Consider the following 25,458-nt stretch of genomic DNA (forward strand, 5'->3'; position numbering starts at 1 on the left):
ATGATGCAGGCACTTTGAACCTTTTCCGTTGTAAAAAAATTCAGTAAAACTAGGGGTCAAGAAATGATGACTCAGAAATAACATCAGGAACTATTTCTTCAGGGTGAGTATGGTGGATTCATGTAATGCCCTTCTGGAGGAGGTGCTGAAGATGAAAACAATCAAAGAATTGATAGGGGCATGGGCTACACACACTAGATCCCTAAACATTAGAGGATGGAAATGAAGAGAAGAGTGCAATGGGGTAACTTGATGGTGTGGCAGTTACCATCCTTAATGAATAAGTCTTGATGCAACTGCAACATTGCTTTCTACTTCAACAGCACGCGGAAAAGGAAATTGAATTCAGTCAGTCAATGAATGCCCTGAATTTTATGGTCTGGGAAACTGATAACCCTGGGGGTAACCTGCACAGATTAGCAGTTACTACCCTTAGAACATAAGATATGCCATAATGAGTCGGAACAAGGGTCCATGAAGCCCAGTATCCTGTCTCCAAAGTGGTCAATCCAAGTCACAAGTGCCTGGCAAATACCGCAACATTAAATAGATCCCTTGCTACTAATGCTGGCAGCAAGCAATGGCTATTCCCTATTAATAACAATTTATGGACTTCACCTCCTGGAACTTTTCCAAACCTTTTTTAAACCCAGCTTCACTAACTGCCTTAGCCACATCCTCTGGCAACGAATTCCAGAGCTTAATTTTTTGTTGAGTGAAAAATAATTTTCTCCAATTGTTTTTTAAAATGTGCTACTTGCTAACTTCATGGAATGCCTCCTAGTCCTTCTATTATCTGAAAGAGTAAACAACTGATTCACATCTACCCGTTATAGACCTCTCATGATTTTGAAGACTTCTGTCATATCCCCCCTCAGTCATCTCTTCTCCAGGAGTTCGTGAAGGGATTGGAAGGAGGAGGAAGAGAGTGGGTGATGGGATTTATTTATTTATTTGCTTTTATATACGGACATTCATTGGGGTATATCACATCGGTTTACATGTTAACGTGGAGAATAGTAAGACTAAGGTGTCTTATTATTATTACATTGTAACAGGAGTAACTTAGCAATTAATATAATTACAGTTTAACAGTAGGCAACATTTATTTATTTATTTATTTATTTATTTATTTCGGATTTTTATATACCGACATTCTCAATACAAGTATCGAATCAGGTCGGTTTACATATAACAAAACTTTCGCACAAAAGGCGTTACATGGAACAGCGTTTCTTAACATATAACGTATAACATATTGCATTTAGTATATAACCTATAACATATGGATATTAATAATAGATTAAATTAAATATTACATAGATAATAATAATAAAATAATAGTAACTCGTCAACAGGACGTAGGTGAATGCTCGGCATGATTATAGCGAGAATAAATATCTAGTAACATTGTAAAAATATGTGGGAAAGCAAAAGATTGAGTGAAAAGATGGGAAAGGCTGTGGGTTATATGGGAGAGAGGAGGAAAGAGTGAGTTGGGATCAAAGATGCTGCAAGGTGTGAATGAGGGGAGTGAGAGACATTGAGACGTGAGTGAGATGATCAGATTGGAGGGCAGTGTGTGAGTGATGTGATGGGAGGGGATAGGATTGGGTGTGGTGGAGGGAGAGAGAGTGAGGGAAAGCATGCATTATTGCTCCCTTGCTCTCTCCCCCCCCCCCCCCCCCCGGAGATAAAGAAGTAGGCCATGCTTTTGAATTCCAGGCCTCACACACCTGTCCCAGGAGGCAGAGAACAGCGACATTGCCCACCTGTCTGCAGGTAGAAGTAAGCCAGCTGATTCTGGCTTGAAGAGGAGGCCTGTAGTTTAGTGACTGAGGAGGGAGAGGAGGAGAGTTGCTTCAGAGGGTGATTTTCCAGGGAGTGTATGGGGCTCATGGATCACCTGGGATAGAGGATAAATTTAGGGGCTTTAGGATCTCTGGAAGGATGGGAGACAAGGACTATGGGGGAATTTATGGGGGAGCTGAAAATGGAGGAACAGGGTCACCAGGGCAGAGAAGAGAAAGAGCTAGAGGGAAAGAGTCCCATTTATTCTATCCACCCTGTCCTTCTTACTGCAGTTACCCTAAATCCTAACCCCCAGCTGTCGTTTGCCTACCAGTGCTCATCAAGCCTGTTAAGTGTGAAAAGAATGAGTCTGGATATTTGTGTGTGCAAGAGGGAGGTCACACCTGGCCTTGTTTCTGCCCCTCTGCACAGGTCACATCTGGCCTTGGTCATGCTCCTTTGCACAGGTTACATTTGGCCCTGACCCTTCCAGTTCCACTTCTGTTTTGTCTACAAATTAGGCTAGGATAGAGGACCTATGATGCGGGGTGGGGGCACAGAGAAAAGAGTGAGTTATGGGGATGGAAGAAAAAGAGAATTGAGGACAGATGGAGAAAGATCCCAGTATAGGAGGGAGTGGAGAAAGGGTAATGGGAGAGAGAGAGAAAGCTAGAGAGAACAGGGATGGAGGGAAACAGAAGGTGAGAATTAGAGACACAGCCCTTGATTGGGGTGTAGAAGGTAAAAATCCAATCAAATATGAGGAAGTAAGGGAAAGAGGAAAAGGAGAGCAGGCAGGAAGAGGCGACCAGAAGGTGAAAAGAAAGGAGATCAGCAGGAGAAAAGGAAAGTCTCCACTTAGAAGAGTGGCTCTTATCCCAGCCCTTGGATACACCCACCCTATCCAAAAATGACCGTGCATGAGACAGCGTTCCATACACTGCCTATTTAATATGCAAGTCCATCTCATGCATATTCATTGTGAATAGCCTAAACCCAAACTGGCTTGAGAACCCCTGCTTTAGGGATATGGTGGAATGTCAAAGTGAAATAAAGAACAGAATCTGTCCTGATCCATCCTTCTTGTCACTGGTGTAAATAAAGGATTTTATTTTTGGCATAACTGGGGGGGGGTGCAGTGGACTGAATATCTCCCCCTTATCAGTTCTGCTCCTGACTGAGAATGGAGGGATTCAGCTGAAATGTGCAGGATCCGCTCCTCTGCTGTCAGTGCTGGGCGGGAGCAGTAGGTGGCAGCAGTCAGAGGCTCCTCTCCCCCAATCTCCCTCCTACCTCCCTCTCTTCTGATTCAAATAACCTTACTGGCACTGATGGTTTTATAAGGGCTTCCCCTCTCCCTGCTCTGGAGCACAGGGCTTTGACTTTCTCAGCCCGATCTCTCTCCGATGCTGACGATGGGGAATAGAAAGGGGAAGTCTCCCGGCGCCGGCAGGAAGGGGTCCGCTCCCTCCTCGGTGCAGCCTCTGGCAGAGCCCCCGGGGGCAGGGCGGGCTCTGGATCCCCTGCAGCCCAGGACCTTGGGCTCTCTGTGGATGGTTCTGGTGCGGCTGGAAGCCACAATGAGCAGCAAGTTGGAAAGGATTCAGGGGGAAATCTCCTCGCTGGAGCTGCGCTCAGGGACCCAGGAGAAGGAAATCTCTGCTCAGGCGAAGCGGCTGCAGGCGCTGGAGAACAAGGTGGGACGTTTCCTCCCTCATCCCTCTGCCTCCCGCAAGGAGAAGCTTGCACTTACAAGGGAAAATCCTGCAAAACATCTTAGGGGCCGATGCAAAAAGACGCGCAGTACAATGGGCGCTCATTGAGTGCCCATTTTCCCAAGACGCGCACAACCACCTCTCCTGGGTGCCCTGTACTGTATTATAATGAGCTGCCGCGTTCTAGGGAGAAATAGCGCATCCCTAGTGCTCAAATGAATCAGATGCCCAGGAGACCTGGCTGAGCACACTTGCATTAGCCACCAGATGTAGTAGTCCTTAGCCCTGCAATAGTAGCCAGAGCAAGCCCAACCTACATATCACAGCACCCGATGAAAAACAGCTCCAAATCCTAGAGGCATTTTTTTTCATTACTGGTAGTGGTCAGAGCCTCATTTTAATGCAGAAGCAGAGGCGATCCCTCCCACCCAATAAAGTGAGTTTCGGGTCAGCCCCAGCAAAGCTTCCAGCACAGAAACATGCAGGGCACACATGCACAATTACACACTAAGAACACTTGCTGCACAGATCCTCCCTGGGCTGGCATGTTCCAGTTCATTAATCCCGCCAGGGAACTGCCACGGGGCTGGTAAGAGGGTGGAATCAGGATTAGTGAGGGAGGAGGGGCTGCCCTTTGCTACCACCAGGTTCCACATCTCTTGGGTTTCTTCATTGCTTGTCACTTCAGGTATGACTTAATGCCAGCTCCAGGGCAGGCATTAAATTTGCTGTGTTAAAAAGGGTGCGCTGGTTTACCAGCTATTTTTTTTTTTTTTTGTATGGGGGGGAGGGGGATAGCTAATAGCCTCGTCTAAATGGCATTTACATTTGACGAGCACTATTATCTAAACATTTTGACTCGCTAATCTCTTTTTATTACATTGGATGTTAGTCTACCGCATCCATATCCAACTGCGTGTTAACTTGTGTATTAGGCTGAGCGCACTTTATTGCATCAGCCTGTTAGAGTGATAGTTACAACAGGGGAGGTTTTGCAGATCTCTTCTTCCAAATAACCAAATTTGTATTGAAAATAAAACTAGAAAAGATCTTCCTGCTCCTTTTGTTGAGCTGCAGATTATGGAACAAGAAGCTCCAGGCAGAGCTAAAAATACCCAAATCTGCCCCGAGTCCTCACGTCCTCCTTACATGTCCTGAGAGAGAGGTGCAGCCTGGACCCCAGCCACAAACACCATCAGGGGAAATCACAGCTTGCACTTGTACTGTTAGAGATTTATTTTCACTACTATTATAAGGCTGCTGGGGTCTGTGCCTGTAACAGTGAGCAGGAACTTGATCTCATGCAGACTTTCATGTGCATATGAGAGAGGGGTCCCGGCCATGACTATGAATGTGAAATGTCAGGTCAGAAGATTCATGTAAGGGGCGTTTAGGTAGAAGGAATATTGATAATCCTGGGTTTTGTCTTGAGTTTTGTGGGTGGTGGTTTTGTTTTTCTGTTAAATCTGTTTTTATTATATATCATATAACAATGAACATTACCAAAACATAAAATTTGGTACATAATATATATCCTATTACATACTATTAAATATTTTCTTACCCCTACCCATTTTCTTACCCCTCTTCCCATAACCCTACCTCCCCCCCATCCCTCTTTCCCTCCCTGCACCGAAGAAGCATAAGAATCACATATCAGATATCTATACGATTTAAAAAGAGACTTTTAGATTCATGTGGTAAAGTTAGAATAAAGGGAAGCCAGACTGCGTTTATTGCTCTTCTAGTCTTGATAGACAGGTGATTAATAGCCATGGTTTCCATGGTTAGTAGATTTATTATAGAAGAACGCCATAATAATATAGAAGGTCCTTCTGAAGTTCTCCAGGCTGTTAGTATAACTTATGCAAGCTAACAAAAAAACTTTTGTAATCCAGAGAATCGAGACTTTACTTCTTTTGAATGAGTTAGGAAAGATTCCGAAAAGTGCCACCAGTGAAGAAAATGGAATTTTATAACCCACAACTCTATTTGCAGAATGATAAACTTTCTTCCAAAAGTGTGTTGGTCCTCCTTTGCACCTGATACATGTATCAGAGTTAGTGAAACCTGCTTTGAATGCTTGATGCTGGGAAATGTACATTATATATATAATTTTATATCTAGTTTCCCGCAAGAGCGTATTGATTGTAATTTTACGCGTATTAACAAATGCAGATTTCAATACTGCAACTGATATCGGATGCTCAAGTTCTAATTGCCATTTAAGTTGCACCTTCTCCAAGGACCAAATCTTATATGCAGACTGTAATTGTTTGTACAAATATGATATAGAACGTTTCTGGGGGTTTTCTAGATCAAACCAGTTACTTAGAAATTGCCAATAAGTGTCCATGAAGGATGGTGAACCAAGCGATTGTATATATTGTCGAGCCTTAAGATATTGATAGTTGTCAATAGCTGAGAGTTTATAAAAAGAACGAAGTTCTTTAAAAGTAAGAAAAGATCCATCCGTATGTATTAATTGTCCAATGCATCTGAGTCCTACACGATCCCAAAGTCGAAGTCGTGATGCATCTGATCCTGAAAAGAACTTTGGATTACCACAAAATGGAAGAAATGGTGAGATATTGTCAGATAACGAATTCTTCCGCGTTAGCCATATCCATGTTCTTCTTAAAGGTTGTAAAAGCAGATCTGATTGGATTGTGCGAGATAAAGAAGCGTTAGGAGCATGTGAAGCATAACGAAGCAATATTGGAGTAAGTAATTGTGCTTCGATGTAGGTGTCTGAAAAATATTGTGTGCCCATCAACCAGTCTCCTATCTATAGAGTTTCAAATCCGGAAGACCCATACCTCCCATGGATAGTCGTTTCATTAGGATAGATAGTTTAATTCTTGGTTTTTTCCCCTACCATAAAAATTTGGTCACTACTCTCTGATATTTGCTAATAGTCATCTGAGTTAGTAAAAGAGGTAGAACACTGAGTACATACAACCAACGTGGTAATAATGTCATTTTCAATAAGTGTATTCTTCCAATAAGAGAGAGTGGGAAACAGTGCCAAGCATTTAGAAAGCTGTCAGTTTTCTGTTGCAATGGAGATATATTTAAGTCAAATAGCTTGGAAAGACTTTTTGGAATCCAAATACCTAGATATTTTAATTTTATCATTTGTCCATTTTAAGGGGAATTTCCCAAACCAAGGTATAGATGCATCAGAACCTATTACCATGGCCTCAGATTTATCAAGGTTTAAACTAAAACCTGCATGAAGACCATATTCTTCAATCACCTGAAGAGCAACTGGAAGAGATTTGATGGGGTTTGTCAAATGCAACAAGAGATCATCCGCAAATGCAGCTAATTTGAATTTTGCTGATCCCATTTTAATCCCTTCTATGTTCTTCTTATCCTCCAAGATACGTAATAAAGGATCCAAAGATAATACAAATAATAAAGGGGACAAGGGGCAACCCTGCCTAGTACCCCGAGCCAATGTAAAGTCTGATGATAGTTCCCCATTTACCCAAATATTAGCTTTTGTTTTTAATTTGTATGTTTTATATACCCCACTATAAACTTTGGAACAGGTGCTTAGGAATCTTTTAAAATAAAAGTTAAAACAACATGGCTACAGCCGGCCTTGAGGCCAGTGCCACTTTTGAAAGGGGATGATGGGGTAAGAGAAACTGGGGATCAGCCCTGCCCATTGCTGTAGCCAGTGGCTCTTGGGAAGGGGTACTGTGTGGTTGGATAGGGTCTGGCCTTGGTGTATTTACAGAGGGGTAGGGAGCAGATGGGCCCAGGGAGGGCCAACTTATTTGGGGTTGGGGGTTTGGTGGGAATGGGAAGCGCCAGCAGGTTTGGAGGAGTGGAGAAGCCCTGGGATGCCCCGGCTTCTCTGCAGAGGAGAGGGGTGTGGGGGATTCTAAGCAATCCCAGAGGGCTCTCGTTATGTTCGTCAGAAACTGGGGAGGGGGCCCTAGGTTTTTTTTCCTTTTGTTTGATTTTAATAACAAAGATAAAGTATCCATACATCTTCAGATGTTTTTTAGGGGGTGTCTCTCTTCAGTTCGTTCCATTTGGAGCAAAGGTCACGCTGCCTCCTCAGATCTTCTGAGGCTCACGCGCCACAGATGCTGATCCTGTTGCCGCCTCTTCTCTCAGCATTACCCCACTTGACACTAATATTCAGGACATGGGTGATAATCCCACCTCCTTTCTTTGACCTCTCACTGTCACAGTGAGCTACCTCCTTGCCTTCGGCTCTGTGAGGATCACAAAATACCAGAATTGGGAGGGTCTGAGTGCAAAATGTATGGGCCATGGTTACACCACAGTCTCACGCACAAAATCATTCTCTCTCACTAATTCATATGTGTGCTCTCTCACAAACACTCGTGCTGGTTCGTAAACACACTCATTCACAAACATGCATGTTCTCACATACATGCTAAAAACACATACTATTGCATATACATGCTCGTTCAGACACATGAGTGTTCTCTCAAAAGCTTTCTCACAAACATGTCCACATGTTCTCACACATACATGCTCAAACACACGTACGCTGTCCCTCACACCCATGTGGTCTCTCTCTTCCTCTCTCACACACACGCCTGCATGTGCACTCACTCTTTCATACATGGTACCGTTCTGTCTTAAGAATGCTTAAATGACAGGTTCACCATTGAGCGTCTTTGGTGGAAAAACAAAACAATTGAGTATAAAGACAATTGAATAGTGGTTGATAGGCATTATCAATTGATGCTCTCTTCTAAGAATAAACTTATTTCATTCAAGATAAATTCATCGGATAACCTTCTGCAACAATTGATTAACACCACTGCTGATTTTTCCAATTAACCAGCTCTTTTGCCACTTGCTGACTCTGCTCGCTCCGCTGACAGCTTTTTATTTTCTGGACAAGCTTTTTCCATTGAATGAATTTGCATCCAAAAGAGCTTGGATTCTTCTAGGCTGTCTCCTCCCTCTTGCTTGGATAGTAACTTCTCCGCCTTTAACCTATCCTCTGCTGCTGGTATTCATTCATTACTCAGATCCCTCCACTCGATCCTGTGCCCTCTCAGATTTTGAAAAACCCTTTTCCTGCCCTTGCCAATCCAATTCCATCAATTGTGAATGTCTCCCTTGTTTCTGGTCATCTGCCTCATCAGTGTAAAAGTAACGAGGGGTCTTCTTCTTTTAAAGAAGCCATCATTGGATCCTCCTCCTTTAGCCAATTATAAACCAATCTCCAGTCTTCCAATGCTAGCTAAAATTGAGAAGATTGTTTGACCAAGGTACACTCATCAAAATCTGGCCCCCTGCTGCTGCTGTAACTGCCCCCCACACCACACACACACACACAGCTCTCTGGGGACACAAGGGGACACTGTACAGAGCCCATTTCACTTGCTCTATCAAATGACATTAGGATGCAGGCTGATGGTGGAAGAGATGCCCTCATTATCTTACTACACGAGTGCTGCATTCGACACTGTCAACCTCAAACTTCTAATCTCAGAGGAAACTTTCCTCTCTCTAGCTTGGTTCTGTTAACCTTCTGAGAGTCCTCCCTGCTTCTGCTCCTGTAACCTCCCCTCACAGCTCTCTGGAGCCCTCCCTGCTGCAGCTCCTGTAACCTCCCCTCACAGCTCTCTGGAGCCCTCCCTGCTGCAGCTCCTGTAACCTCCCCTCACAGCTCTCTGGAGCCCTCCCTGCTGCAGCTCCTGTAACCTCCCCTCACAGCTCTCTGTAACCTCCCCTCACAGCTCTCTGGAGCCCTCCCTGCTGCTGCTCCTGTAACCTCCCCTCACAGCTCTCTGGAGCCCTCCCTGCTGCTGCTCCTGTAACCTCCCCTCACAGCTCTCTGGAGCCCTCCCTGCTGCAGCTCCTGTAACCTCCCCTCACAGCTCTCTGGAGTCCTCCCTGCTGCAGCTCCTGTAACCTCCCCTCACAGCTCTCTGGAGCCCTCCCTGCTGCTGCTCCTGTAACCTCCCCTCACAGCTCTCTGTAGCCCTCCCTGCTGCAGCTCCTGTAACCTCCCCTCACAGCTCTCTGGAGCCCTCCCTACTGCAGCTCCTGTAACCTCCCCTCACAGCTCTCTGTAGCCCTCCCTGCTGCTGCTCCTGTAACCTCCCCTCACAGCTCTCTGGAGCCCTCCCTGCTGCAGCTCCTGTAACTTCCCCTCACAGCTCTCTGGAGCCTCCCCTCACAGCTCTCTGGAGCCCTCCCTGCTGCAGCTCCTGTAACCTCCCCTCACAGCTCTCTGGAGCCCTCCCTGCTGCTGCTCCTGTAACCTCCCCTCACAGCTCTCTGGAGCCCTCCCTGCTGCTGCTCCTGTAACCTCCCCTCACAGCTCTCTGGAGCCCTCCCTGCTGCTGCTCCTGTAACCTCCCCTCACAGCTCTCTGGAGTCCTCCGTGCTGCTGCTCCTGTAACCTCCCCTCACAGCTCTCTGGAGTCCTCCGTGCTGCTGCTCCTGTAACCTCCCCTCACAGCTCTCTGGAGTCCTCCCTGCTGCAGCTCCTGTAACCTCCCCTCACAGCTCTCTGGAGTCCTCCCTGCTGCTGCTCCTGTAACCTCCCCTCACAGCTCTCTGGAGCCCTCCCTGCTGCTGCTCCTGTAACCTCCCCTCACAGCTCTCTGGAGCCCTCCCTGCTTCTGCTCCTGTAACCTCCCCTCACCGCTCTCTGGAGCCCTCCCTGCTGCTGCTCCTGTAACCTCCCCTCACCGCTCTCTGGAGCCCTCCCTGCTGCAGCTCCTGTAACCTCCCCTCACAGCTCTCTGGAGCCCTCCCTGCTGCTGCTCCTGTAACCTCCCCTCACAGCTCTCTGGAGCCCTCCCTGCTGCAGCTCCTGTAACTTCCCCTCACAGCTCTCTGGAGTCCTCCCTCCTGCTGTTCCTGTAACCTCCCCTCACAGCTCTCTGGAGCCCTCCCTGCTGCAGCTCCTGTAACCTCCCCTCACAGCTCTCTGGAGTCCTCCCTGCTGCAGCTCCTGTAACCTCCCCTCACAGCTCTCTGGAGTCCTCCCTGCTGCAGCTCCTGTAACTTCCCCTCACAGCTCTCTGGAGTCCTCCCTGCTGCAGCTCCTGTAACCTCCCCTCACAGCTCTCTGGAGCCCTCCCTCCTGCTGCTCCTGTAACCTCCCCTCACAGCTCTCTGGAGCCCTCCCTCCTGCTGCTCCTGTAACCTCCCCTCACAGCTCTCTGGAGCCCTCCCTGCTGCAGCTCCTGTAACCTCCCCTCACAGCTCTCTGGAGCCCTCCCTGCTGCTGCTCCTGTAACCTCCCCTCACAGCTCTCTGGAGTCCTCCGTGCTGCTGCTCCTGTAACCTCCCCTCACAGCTCTCTGGAGTCCTCCGTGCTGCTGCTCCTGTAACCTCCCCTCACAGCTCTCTGGAGTCCTCCCTGCTGCAGCTCCTGTAACCTCCCCTCACAGCTCTCTGGAGTCCTCCCTGCTGCTGCTCCTGTAACCTCCCCTCACAGCTCTCTGGAGCCCTCCCTGCTGCTGCTCCTGTAACCTCCCCTCACAGCTCTCTGGAGCCCTCCCTGCTTCTGCTCCTGTAACCTCCCCTCACAGCTCTCTGGAGCCCTCCCTGCTGCTGCTCCTGTAACCTCCCCTCACCGCTCTCTGGAGCCCTCCCTGCTGCAGCTCCTGTAACCTCCCCTCACAGCTCTCTGGAGCCCTCCCTGCTGCTGCTCCTGTAACCTCCCCTCACAGCTCTCTGGAGCCCTCCCTGCTGCAGCTCCTGTAACCTCCCCTCACAGCTCTCTGGAGCCCTCCCTGCTGCAGCTCCTGTAACCTCCCCTCACAGCTCTCTGGAGCCCTCCCTGCTGCTGCTCCTGTAACCTCCCCTCACAGCTCTCTGGAGCCCTCCCTGCTGCTGCTCCTGTAACCTCCCCTCACAGCTCTCTGGAGTCCTCCCTGCTGCAGCTCCTGTAACTTCCCCTCACAGCTCTCTGGAGTCCTCCCTGCTGCAGCTCCTGTAACCTCCCCTCACAGCTCTCTGGAGCCCTCCCTGCTGCAGCTCCTGTAACCTCCCCTCACAGCTCTCTGGAGCCCTCCCTGCTGCAGCTCCTGTAACCTCCCCTCACAGCTCTCTGGAGCCCTCCCTGCTGCAGCTCCTGTAACCTCCCCTCACAGCTCTCTGGAGCCCTCCCTGCTGCTGCTCCTGTAACCTCCCCTCACAGCTCTCTGGAGCCCTCCCTGCTGCAGCTCCTGTAACCTCCCCTCACAGCTCTCTGGAGCCCTCCCTGCTGCAGCTCCTGTAACCTCCTCTCACAGCTCTCTGGAGCCCTCCCTGCTGCAGCTCCTGTAACCTCCCCTCACAGCTCTCTGGAGCCCTCCCTGCTGCAGCTCCTGTAACCTCCCCTCACAGCTCTCTGGAGCCCTCCCTGCTGCAGCTCCTGTAACCTCCCCTCACAGCTCTCTGGAGTCCTCCCTGCTGCAGCTCCTGTAACTGCCCCTCACAGCTCTCTGGAGCCCTCCCTGCTGCAGCTCCTGTAACCTCCCCTCACAGCTCTCTGGAGTCCTCCCTGCTGCAGCTCCTGTAACCTCCCCTCACAGCTCTCTGGAGTCCTCCCTGCTGCAGCTCCTGTAACTGCCCCTCACAGCTCTCTGGAGCCCTCCCTGCTGCTGCTCCTGTAACCTCCCCTCACAGCTCTCTGGAGCCCTCCCTGCTGCAGCTCCTGTAACTGCCCCTCACAGCTCTCTGGAGCCTCTTACTGGTGCAGTTCTTATAACTTCCTCAAGAGTTGTCAGTCCCCCACCCCCTGTTGCTGCTGTAGCTCTGTTAATATTCCTGAATCCCACTGCTCTCTGGTGCTCCTGTAATTACCCCTCTCACATAATTGCCTTCACATATCTCTGAGTCCCCCATATCTGCCCATAGTTACCTTGACCTCTTCTAACTGCCCTTATATCTCTGTAGGATTTCTTTAACATAAGCCCCCACAGTTCCCTTGGCCCTCCTATAAATGTTCTTCACACCTCCCTGCACTCTAATGTGTTCCCCACAATTCTCTGAGGATCTTAAATCTGCCCCTCATGGCTCTCTGGGTTTCCTGTATCTGCCTCCACAATTCTCTGAGGGTCCTATATCTATCTGTCCTTTACATTTCCTTACAGGGCTTAATTTGTTGGGGAACAGCTTGGGATGCAGTTCTGTTCTGAAAAGAAGTGGCTGCAGTTTTCTCTTTCAGCCCCTCCCTTTCAGGCAGCCTGCAGGAAAGAGGGTAGGAGGGGGTGAGGCTGGAGCACAGAACAGCCATTTCCTAGCATGTAGACAGATGGACTCAGGACCAGTGGGTTATGCACCTCTGTCTACACTAAGGAAAATGAAATTATCAGGTAAATAGTAACTTCTTCCTCTACCCGCTAACCCAGGCCCTCCTTTTCAGGCAGACTGCAGGAAAGAGGAGAGTTGAGAGCCAAGCTATGCACTCACCCAGCCTCTTCCTTCCTTTTCTACAAGAAAAGGAGAAGGGGTGATACTGAATCAGAGGCTGCAAAGCAAAAAATAGACACAAAAAGAGGTTTAACACAAGTTTGGAACTTTATGAGTAAAAATGAGTTTCCAAGGCTTCAACCGTAGCCTTGATAAGCACCACAGTTCACAAGTTTGAAACTTGTGCTAATCAATTCCTTTGTGTCTGTTACCCAGGGCTTAATTTGTCAGAATGGTGTCTGCCACCTTTTTTTTTTTCCTATGGTAAATCGGTTCTGGCTCCCACACAGAGTAGAGCTGATGGTTTTAAATCATTTCCAGCTCCCTGCAGAAACAGAAGAGTCAGTGGTGGCAGGATCATTTCTGCCCCCCTCCCCCACCAGGCCTCAGAGAAAGCAGAGAGTGTTGGCCTTGATTTTTGTGCAATGTCCTGGCACATTTGAAAGGCCATGAGAGGATGGGAAGGAGTGAAGAGGCATGAGGTGTTTGCATATGTATGTGAGAGTGTTTCTGTGTGTGTATCAGAGAGAACGCGCACCTTTTTCTCCATTTCCCCATTCCCCCCCATCCTACTTCCTTTTTGCCTACCAATTAAGCCTTGGTGGTGGGTTCCTATATGTGTCCTAAATCTGTCTGCCCCTCACAGCTCTCTGGGATTCCTATAACTGCCCCCACAATTTTTTGTGTCCTATACCTATCTGCCCCTCACAGCTCTCTGGGGTTCCTGTAACCGCCCCCACAATTCTTTAAGGGTCCTTCAGATGCTCCTTTACAACTCTTTGAATTTCCTAGAACTGCTGCCCCACCCCCACCTCATTTTCAAACCTCTTTAGATTTGAATTTCAACTGCCACTTCTGCAGTTGCCTCACGTTGCCTAGCAACAATAATGCAAGGTGCAGGTCCCATTCCTCTCACATCATTATCTCCACATATCTCTGAGGCTCCCGTATCTGACCTCCCCTAACTGCCCTCATATCTCTGTAAGGTTTCTTTAACTGTGTCCCCACAGTTCTCTTGGGGTCCTATAAATGCTCTTCATAGACCCCTGCACTCCTGTAAGTTCCCAACAATTATCTGAGGCTCTTATATCTGCCCCTCACAGCTCATTGGAGTTCCTATAACTGTCTCTCCCCCTCCCTCCCTCCCGTATTCTGGCCTCTTTACATTTAACTTTCAACTGCCACCTCTGCAGCTGTGTCTCGTCGCCTAGCAACAATGAATATATAAGGTGCAGTCCCGCCCACAGCCTCTGTGATTGGCAGAGCCGGGGGTGAGCATGGCTGTCACTCAAGCTCTCAGGCAGCCTAAAGCAAACTGAAATTACCAGAAGGTTCCCCTGAGCCACTTCAGCTTCCAGAGGCTTCAAGTACAGACAGTGAGTCAGGAAAGAGAGCGCATTTACTGATTCAGTTCAAGGAAGACACCCCCATCATCAGTCACAAAAGGCCCAATGAGGAATTGGCTCTAACTTGCTTTAAGCTTTTTGTTGATAAAGCGTGGAATAGAAAATAGGTCATGGCTCAGGGTGTGCAAAATTTAATTTAATTAGATTTTTATTTTATACATTATAGCATACAGTGAGGATGAGGAGCTCCTTTCACAGAAGGCAAATTGCTGCCTGCAATATAAAAGTCCACAGTAGCCCCCATGTGTCAGGGCAGACTCAGCCCGAGTGTGCAGGATCAGCTCCTCTGCTTTTAATGCTTGGGGCTGCTGCAGTTGGCAGCAGTAGGTGGCTCTCCCCAGCCTCCCTCCCTCCTGCTTCCCCTGTCCCTGTTCTGTCCTGAGACTGCCTTCCTTCTCCCACTCTGGGAATACATTAGAAAAGAAGCTGAGCACTTGCACCCATCTAAGTCCAGATCTCCCACCCAGGGGGCGATGCAGGGAGGGAGCCAGGGCTGGAAATCCTGCTCTGGAGAAGGGGCAGGAGAATGTCTACAGGGCTTTCTGCTCAGCAGTAGGAGGTGGGCAGGGGATGCAGACTGGGACTACTCCTATCCACCCACCCCAGGGACCGTGCAGGGAGGGAGCCAGGGCTGGAAATCCTGCTCAGGAGAATGGCTGCAGGGCTTTCTGCTCAGAAGTAGGAGACTGCAGGAGGTCATTAGACATTATGCCTTTCACCTGTATTGCCAATTCCCATTATCTTACTATATGAAACTCCAAATCTCTTGACCTGTATGTTTGTCTTAATTAGACTGTAAACTTTGTTGAGCAGGGGTCTGTCTCTTATGTGTTTGTACAGCACTGCTTATGTCAAGTAGCGCTATAGAAATGTTAAGTAATAATATGCTGAATGGAACCAGCAGTTATTAATTCACACAGTTCTTCTCTCTGGTTTTCCTTAAGGATCTATCCTGGACTTGTTCATTTTTTAATCTTTTTCTCGCTCCATTGGCCATGCTTATTCAAGACAGTGGGTTAAAGCCTACCATTTATGCAGATGATATCCAAATTACTGCCTTATAAATATGAAAAGTTCTTTTTTGCTGAATGCATTTAATTTCCCAAATGAAGTAGCACATTGGCTTTCTGATCATAGACTGAAGGTCACTCCCAAGTCTGAAGCTCCCGGGATTAATCAACGGAAACATTGATTTGGCTATGGCTTCCATGTTGCTTGGTACTCGTATCCCTCTCAAATGTAACACTTGGTGTACAGCTTGACTCTAATCTTTAAGTGGTTTCATAGATTTACAGTATAGTGCAGAAATCTTTCTTCTTTCTTTGCTTCATTCGCCATCTTTGCCAGTTACTTGAACCTAAGGATCTAAAATTACTCATCCATGTTTTCACGATCTATAGAATCTATTATTGTATTTCATTTCTTCTCGGTCTTCCAAACTTCCATCTCAAGCTTATTACAATTGCCTGGTCTCTTCCTCCTAGTCTCATCCAGTGTCCCTCCATATGTCTCTGTCCATCCTTGGCCTGATATTCTGCAACTGTCCTCTTGCATTGGACCTGACCACGCTTGCCTACCACCTGGACCTGACCTCTTGCATTGAACCTGACCATGCTCGCGTGCCTCCTGCCCTGACCCTTGGCCAGTTCCGGTATAGCCAGTCTTCTGCCTTTCCTGTCCCCAGCATGTCCTTGGACTCTTGCTCTCTCTACCACCCTAGGAACCTGCCTAAATCTTGCCGGAATCTAAAGACTCAACCACTGGGGAAGGTGGATGATATAGGTGAAGCTCCATTCTGTCCCACTTCAGGGTGCGCTCTCCAGCTGTTGGCATAGGCCTCGTAGGTTTGCCTGCTAGGCTGTGTCAACCACACCAAAGCACTAAGGGTTCACTCCCACGCCACACTTCACAAAGCAATTACAATTACTCAAAAACACTGCCGCAAAGGTAAATTTTGGCATTTAAAAAATTTCATATGTAACACCAATACTGCAACAGCATCGCTGGTTACCTGTAGTCTGTTGAAGCAGGTTTAAGATTGTTATGAGGTGTTGGAGTGGATTCTTAGGTATGCGGTGATGGCCACGGGGAGGAGCCCCTTGGGGAACCGCAGTACCAGGCTAGACTCTATACACGCAAACACGGAGATTGAATATATTATACAGCTCGATGATGTTCGGGGAGCAGGCAGCAGTGGAAGGTGACCTCAGCAGTTGTAATCCAAGGGTCCTTACATAGAGTACGTGCTTGGACAGCGCGATGTAGCAGGGATAGGTCCCGAATGTAGAGCGCTGAAGCTGGAGATAGAATAGACTGCAGTTAGTACTCACTGAGGCAGAAGCTGTATAGAATGGAAATCCTGGCAGGTAGAAGTTGTTCATTGGCAGGCACCAGATAGGGAGAGCAGGCCCTCGAGGAGCGAGTACCCGGTATCCTAGATAGGTACCTGAAACAAAGAAGAAGGGCCCCCGAGGAGCGGGTACCCAGGTTAGCAGTATACCCCGAAGGGCAGAGAGAGAGCTTCCAGCAGCAGCTAGGAATCGGCAGAGCAGCTTAGACCGGAGGCAATCCAATCCTTGCTAACTCAGTTTGTTAGCCAACGAAGGGCAGGCTAAATACCCGGATGTCTGATGTCACTTGGAGGGGACGCCCCCGAGGTTCCCGCCATGACGTGGATAAAGACGTGGGTGGTGTGCGTGCGCACCCATCGCCGTTGCCGATCTGGGGAGCCATCTTCCCAAGGCTTGAGGAGAGAGAAGGAAGAAAGGTGAGGCACAGAGGTCGAACCCGTCTGAGACCGGACACAACAAAGATTTTATGCCTGATGTTCTGAGCGTTATTCTTGGGTTCTTCCCTCTACGTTTCAATACTCTCTTATGTTTCTTCCTGCTCTCTTTGTTAAGCACAGAAAAGTCTCTTTGACCTCCCCCTCTCCTGTATCTGTGATAAAGGTTAATGGCATAAGAGGATCTTCCTTCAGTTACCTGACTTCTATGTATGCCACGCTCTCCCTTGTGTATGATATTACGGAAATCTCTCAAAACATGGCTTTTCAGCCAAACTTTCAACTGTTGACACAGACCTGTTCATATTGCTACTGGCTGCTTTGTTGTTTTTATTTGAGTTTGCTTTATACAGTGTGGCCCATGGAAAAGTAGCCCGCCTCCAATACCAGTGCCACGCAGGTAGGTTACTTTTCCATGGGCCTCCCTGTATATTTTTATTCTTCTTTTATTTTGTAAACTGCTTGGCCACTTTGTTAGACAGTATATGAAGTTTAATAATAATGCTCACCATACACTAGCACATGCGTTCTCTTGCACAAGCTCCTCCACACACATGTGCATGCACATTTTCTCACATATGAGCACCTATACACATGCACTCACATGCTCACCCTTCATACGTGTGGACACTATCTCTCACACATGTTCGGTCACAAACACACTTTCATACATACTTACACACACACACACACGCTTGCATTTTTTCACATGTATTGGTTTGCTGTGAGTCTTTGTGACTTAAAGATGGAGGTTAAAGATAGATTGTGGCATAAACTGATATTCTGTGGGTGATTAAGAGGAAGCTTAATGGGAAGAGGGACAAAAAAAAGGAAAATAAATTTCATGCTTGTGTTATTGCCTGGATTTATACAATGTACTGCAACTTGTTGAGATTTTTGTAAGCTTATTATTGCTTAATAAAGAAATTTTAATTCGGTCTGATTTTTCACAAACATCACTGAAACGTATTCCAGGCAGCCACACTCCATGTGGCAATTGCTCTGTTTGCAAACATACATCGGTTATGACTCATTTCACTGACCCCAATTCAGGAAAAGTCTACACACTATATGGCTCCTCTGATTGCAGTTCCGCTGGAGTTATTTATGTGATACGCTGCCCATGTGCAAAACTCTATATAGGCAAGACTAAATGACAGATCAGAACGAGGGTGATTGAGCATCGCTCTAATATCAAACACGCTAGAGCAGAGCTTTCCAAACTGTGTGTCGGGACACGTTAGTGTGTCGCCTGCAGTGTGCAGGTGTGTCGCGCAAGCCCGGTCAACTCTGATGTGAGTTTGGGCTTTTTTTTCCTAGAGATTCACTTTTTTTTTTCAGTTTATGGGTTGCTTATTATTGGGTGATTTTTGCTGTCAATCACGTTTTTTGGGGGGGCTTGGTGGGTGGAACGAGCCCAGCCATCCTTGCATTGGCTGCTGCTGCCGATGAGGCCTGGCCATGAGGAGTACTGACTGCAAGCAGCAGTGTCTGGTGATCATGGAAGGGAGTGAAGCACTTAACTGGCAACAATCAAAAAGACGAGGTACATGAGTGTGGGGGCCAGACATGTGCTGGGGAGAGAGAGATGAGTGAGTGGGGGGCAAACGTGCTGGGGGGACAGACATGTGCTTGAGGGGGAGAGATATGAGTGTGTGGGGGACAGACAATTTGTTTTATTATTGTTTCTCATAAATTATAACAATAACATGAATCTTGGAATATATATTTTTAATATAAATTTAAGGTTTTCATGAGATAGGTTGTGTCGTGAAACATTTTATTTATGTATATATTTAAGGAAACATACATAAATTGTCGAAATATGTTTCGTTCGTTTAACCTTTAACCTCTGGTTTACTAGTAGACTGAATTACCGTGTCGTGAAATTATGTTTGTCTAAAAAGTGTGTCACCAACATGAAAAGTTTGGAAAGCTCTGCGCTAGAGCCTTGGCCCCCCTTGTTGACCACTGGGTATCTTTATCTCATACAGTATCAGACTTATTCTTCTTTGTATTGGAAGTGGTTTCTGCCCTCCCCAGGGGAGGGGATTTTGATTCCCATTTGATTCATTGTGAACAACGGTGGATTCACCGTTTAAACACTGTTACTCTGGCAGGGTTAAACAAAGAAATTGAATGGGTTCATTTCACCTGATTTCTGATTGGATAAGAATTCTAGGTCCTGATTGGTGGATTATTCTCCTCAGCCGATTGGTCTGTGACTGTTTTGGCGCCTTTTGACAGCTTTAAAGCTCCCTGTCTGATTATAGGTAACGCGCTCCCTGTCATAATTTCTAAAGACTACACCTTGGTAAGTGTTCTTTTTAAACTTTATACTTATGAAATGACTAGTATATATGGCACTGGCTGCTTCCTCTAATACAGTCCCATGTTTATGTTTTATTTACAGCACTTATTTAAACTCTTTTGTGCGTCCCTCCCGATGCAGCCCCTGGCGAAACACGGGTCCATGTCGGGGGACCCTTCTTGTTGAAACAATTGCTGATTTATACAGTGGAGTTGCCAATATGAATAATAAAAATATGTGACATTAAAAATTGATGTGGAATTCCGGGACTGTATACCCTTTATTCTAGCACTCACTTTCTGGTTTGGTTAATAAAGAAATTGAAATAAGAATAAGCTATCTTAATTTTCAGTGGTCAATTTAAAAAAAAAAAAAAAAGCTAGGTTTAATTTTCAGTGTTTCCCCTCCCATCGAGCTCTCTTCCACTCCAATCACATTATTTGATTTATAGACTATTATCCCAATTAAGAAGACAACAGGGACATTTTTCACAACAAGAATGAGAGATTTAGATGAAACAATGGAGAAACCCAGGCCTTATTAACAGATTAACTATTGCCTGCTTGGAGGTCATTGCAAACTACTATAAAATACACCAAACACATTTAAAAGAATTTACACTAAATTTAGCATCGTACTTTCTTAACAATCTTAATTAACAGCAAATTATTGACATCAATCCAGCAGTGAGATGGGGGTCTACCACTCCTTTTTGTGTCACGTGCCAAATGTACGTTTATCTGCCAGTTGCTGAGAGGTTATATGTACGCGCATGATGCAAAGAGCTCCTGGTTCTCAGAAAATGAGTCCAATCTCTGTAGGAAGTGATCCTGCATCTGCTCTCTAGGTCATACATTGTCCTTTCATAGTAAGGATTTATTTATTTATTTATTTATTTTAAGCTTTTATATTCCGACATTAGTGGGGAACATCATACCGGTTTACATCTGAACTAAAAGGTGGAAGGTAGAAAAAACAGGTAATGGGGAAGGGCAATGAACAGAAAGAGGCCAAGAGGGAGCCGGAGACAGAGCAAAAGAGGAATATATCTTGGGTCTCAAAGGGCTCGTATTCAGGAGGGAAGGGTTAGGACAGCCATCATAGTTGGTGATTCAGTCATTGAGAATGTAGATAGCTGGGTGGTTGGTAGGGCGTTTGGTGCGGTCATCTAAAACGAAACTGCAAAACATGACAAGGCAAATTTGTTTCAGTGGGATACCCAAACCGAATCGGGGGCCCCTGAATGAAACACATCTTATTTGTTTCATTTTAAAAAAATGTATTGGTCCTAGCTCTAGGCCCGAAGCCAGGGCCTCACCTAAGGCATAGGCTGAGGCCCAAAGCAGGGGCTGTTGCCAAGGCCTTAGGCAAGGCGCTCCGGCTTAGACAGAGGCACTAATATCTCATTCGGGCAGGGGCGCTCAACACGGAGCGCCTGTTTTCTGCGCACAATTATTGCATCGGCCTGATGTGCTGCTGAACAATTGTTGGCTTTTCCTATGTTCTAGTTTCTTTATCTTTTTAAATAGTGCCAGGAGCCTGGTTCCACCCTGGTTAAGGTGGAGCCCATACTCGTGGAATGGGCTCCACCTTCCCCAAAACTTTGACTAGTTCCTATCAAATCAAAGGACCTATTAATTGCACCATTGTCTCATCCATGCATTCAGTTCCAAAGCTCTGCCTGCGTCTGGATGTCCTGTGCATGGAACAGGAAGCCGTGTGCAGCAGCTAGCTCATGGTATTGCATCAGCCCTATTGTTCGGAGGAAGATATTTTCGAAGGATACTAATAAGACGGAAATTGCAGCATTCACCATAGTGAGGTTCCTATAAAGGTGAAAGTAGCCAAGGTATCTTTAAATAATAGGCAGATTGACAAACTGAAGAGTAGTAAATCACCTGGACTGGGTGGTATACATCCCAGGGTTCTGAAAGAACTAAAAAATGAAATTTCAGACCTATTTGAATTAATTTGTAACCTATCATTAAAATTATCCATTGTACTTGAAGACTGGAAGTTGGCCACTGTAACTCTGATATTTAAAAAAGGCTCCAGGGATGATCTGGGAAACTGATTAGACCGGTGACCATGACTTCAGTGTCAGGAAAAATCGTGGAAACTGTTATAAAGAAAAAAATTGCAAAACATTTAGCTAGATATGGTTTGATGGGACACAGCCAGCATGGATTTACCCAAGGGAAGTCTTGCCTCACAAATATACTACATGGGTTTTTTGAAGGGGTGAATAAACATGTGGACAAAGATGAACCTGTAGATGTGTATTTTGATTTTCAGAAGGTGTTCAACAAAGTCCCGCATGAGAGGCTTCTAAGAAAACTAAAAAGCATTGGGATAGGACGTGATGTCCTTTAGTGGATTGCAAGCTGGATAAATACAGGAAACAGAGTAGGATTAAATGGTCTGTTTTCACAGTGGAGTGCCTCTGGGGTCTCTACTTGGACTGGTGTTTAACATTTTTGTAAATGATCTGGAAAGGAGTACAACAAGTGTGGTGACACAAAATTATGCAGAGTAGTTAAATCTCAAGCGGATTGTGATAAATTGCAGGAGGATCTTGTGAGACTGGAAGATTGGGCTTCCAAATGGAAGATGAAATTTAACGTGGACGAGTACAGAGTGATGCATATAGTCCATTACCTGCTATTAATTAAGCTGTCTTAGAAAATAGCCACTACTATTATTAGCAACAATAACATGGAATAGTTTTAGATTTTGGGTAATTGCCAAGTTCTTATGGCCTGGATTGGCCATGAGACAGGATGCTGGGCTTAGTGGACCCTTGGTCTGACCCAGTATGGCATGTTCTTAGGGAAAAATTACCCTTGCTGTAGTTACACAATGTTAGGTTCTATCTTAGGAGTTACCACCCAAGAAAGAGATCTAAGCATCATAGTGGATAATATATTGAAATCGTTGGCTCAGTGTGCTGTGGTGATCAAAAAAGCAAACAGAATGTTAGGAATTATTAAGAAGGGAATGGCAAATAAAATGATGACTTTCATAATGCCTCTGTATTGCTCCATGGTGAGATCACGTCTTGAATACTGTGTGCAATTCTGGTCGCTGCATGTAAAAAAAAATATAGTTGTACTAGAGAAAGTGCCGAGAAGGGTGACCAAAATGATAAGGGGTATGGAATGGCTGCCCTATAAGAAAAGTTAAGGAAGTTAAGGCTGTTCAGTTTGGAGAAGAGACGACTTAAGAGGGATATGATGGAGGTCTACAAATTCTCGAAAGGACTTGAACAAGTTAATGTAAATCTGTTATTTACTCTCTCAGATAATTGAAGGACTAGGGGTAGAACTTCATGAAGTTAGCAAGTAGCTCATTTAAAACAAATTTTAAAAAAATTATTTTTCACTCAGCTCATAGTTACACTCTGGAATTCATTGCCAGAGGCTGTGGTTAATGCAGTTAGTGTAACTGGCTTTAAAAAAGGTTTGAATAAGTTCCCAGAGGAAAAGTCCATAAACTGCTGTGAATTAATAAGCAATAATAGCTTGAGATTTATTTAATGTTTGTACTTGCCAGGTACTTGTGTTTTGGATTGACCATTGTTGGAAACAGGATACTGGGCTTGATGGACCCTTGATATGACCCAGAAAAGCATATCTTATGTTCTTATGGAGTTACAAGATTTCAAATTATTCCCATCAACTGCTAAATACGAACAAAAAATGTCTTAAAATGTCTGTATGAATAGGCCAGAAATTTAAAAGTAAGATGGGAGAGTTAGAATGTGTAGCACTAAATGAAGAGGTAGACATAATTGTTATTTCAGAGACCTGATAGGAGGATAACTAATGGGACTGTGTAATACCAGGGTACAAATTATATTGCAATAAAAAGGTGGATCAGATTGGCGGGTGAGTGTGGCATTGTTATGATAAGAATGGCATAGAGTCAAACAGGATAAAGATCCTGCAGAAAACTGAATGCACTGTGGAATCTTTATGGAGAGAAATTACATGTGTGATGGGGAAGAGTATGGTGGTAGGTTATACTACTGACCTTGAACAGACAAAAATGAAATGCTAACAGAAAACTAGAAGCTAACAAATATGGCATCCCAGTAATAATGGGAGATTGCAATTACTGACTGGGTGAATGTAACATCAGGACATTCTAGGAAGAAAGTTTCTAGATTAAATAAATGACTTTCATGTCATAGCTGGTTCAGGAACAAATGAGAGAGGGGAACTGTTTTAGACTTAATCTTTAATTGAACACAGGATTTGGTGCAAGTGCCAACGGTAGTGGAGCCACTTGGGAATAGTGATCATGGCATGATCAAATTTGACTTAAAACTAGAGGGTTTACATCAAAGAAAACTGTTGCTCTAGCATTCAACTTTGAAACAGGAGACTATGATAAAATAAGGAAAATATTTAGAAAAAACACTGAGATGCCACTGAAAGGTTGAGTTTACGGCAGGCATGCACATTGTTTAAAAATACCATATTGGAATCCGATCAAATGTATTCCATGTATTAAAAATGGCAGAAGGAAGGCCCAGTGACTACCCACATGATTAAAAGGTGGGATGAAAGAGGCTATTATAGCCCAGAGAACATATTGAAAAAAATGGAGAATATCCAAATGAAGAGATTAAGAAAAGATTATTAAGAAAAAGAGATTAAGAAAAAGCATATGCACTGGCAAATTAGATGCAAACAGTAATGAAACAGGCAAAAACAGAATTTGGAAAGAAGCTTGCAGTGGAGGTAAGTGCATACATTTGTTTTCAATAACATCTGAAGCAGAAAGCCTGTGAGGGAGTTGTTTTTGGACCATTATATGATCGAGGGGTAAAAGGGGCTCTTGGGGAAGACATGGACATAACTGAAAGATTAAATTTAATTCTTTGCTTCAGTGTTTACTGAGGAGGATGTTTGGGAGATACCTGTGCTGGAAACTATATTTAATGGCAATGATTCGGAGGAATTGTAACAAACCAATGGGAACCTGAATAATGTAAGATGGTAAATTGATAAACTAAAGAGTATCAAGTCACCTGAACTAGAAGAACATAAGGCTTGCCATACTGGGTCAGACCAAGGGTTCATGAAGCTCAGTATCCTGTTTCCAACAGTGGCCAAGCCAGATCACAAGTACCTGGCAGCATCTCAAGGGGTAGGTAGAGTCCATGCTGCTTATTCCAAGAATAAGAAGTGGATTTCTGCAACTCTACCTTAATTGTTAATGGACTTTTCCTTCAGGAAGTTATCCAAACCATTTTTAAACACAGCTATGCTAACTGTTTTCTCCATATCCTCTGGCAACAAATTCCAGAGCTTAATTATTCGTTGAGTAAAAAAATATTTTCTCTTATTAATTTTAATTGTATTACCTAGTAACTTCATTGAGTGTCCCCTGGTCTTTGCACTTTTTGAAAGAGTAAATGACTGACTGATTAACGTTTACTCATTCCATTCCCTTCATTATTTTATAGACTTCTATCATATCTCTTCTTATTTGTCTCCTCTCCAAGCCGAAGACCCTAACCTCTTAAGTCTTTCCTCATAGGGGATTTGTTCCATCCTTTTTACATTCTGGTTGCCCTTCTCTATACCGTTTCTAATTCTGCTATATCCTTTTTGAGACATAGTGGCCAGAACTGCACAAAATACTCAAGTTAAGGTTGCACCATGGAGCGATAGAGATGATGATCTCAGTTTTTCACGCAACACGCAGTTAAGACTTGGACTTCATTGCTGGAGGATGTGGTAAAGGCAGTCAGTGTAGCGAAGAGCTTCCCAAATGGGGTCACAAAACCTCCAGCCGGGGTCACACACCTCAAAGGGCAGTCTTCTCCAGACAGCACCAGCTTCTGAAGTAGTGGAAATCAGCATGGGATCTTTGAGATAGCATGCCCTCTCGGGTCCTGCAATGGTCCCGCCCTCGCTTGAGTTTCCACGTTACCAGGAATCCATGTGCGAGGAGGGACTGGGGCCACTGCAGGGCCTGTGAGCTTTTTCTGGCTCTCAGATTCTGTGCTGACTTTCATTATTA

At 45.6% G+C, this 25,458-nt stretch overlaps 1 protein-coding gene across 1 annotated transcript in view; it reads left to right on the forward strand.

The window, feature by feature from the left end:
* Positions 1–3,108: 3,108 nt before the first annotated feature.
* Positions 3,109–25,458, forward strand: part of LOC115083725 (oocyte zinc finger protein XlCOF6-like) — a 47,874-nt gene continuing 25,524 nt past the window's right edge. Inside the window, exon 1 of the mRNA XM_029587716.1 lies at positions 3,109–3,488. Within this exon, the coding sequence (XP_029443576.1) occupies positions 3,198–3,488 (291 nt within the window). The 5' untranslated portion in view covers positions 3,109–3,197. The remainder of the gene's footprint in view (positions 3,489–25,458) is intronic.

The sequence above is a fragment of the Rhinatrema bivittatum genome, chromosome 2 (genome assembly GCF_901001135.1).
Source record: "Rhinatrema bivittatum chromosome 2, aRhiBiv1.1, whole genome shotgun sequence".
NCBI lineage: Eukaryota > Metazoa > Chordata > Amphibia > Gymnophiona > Rhinatrematidae > Rhinatrema > Rhinatrema bivittatum.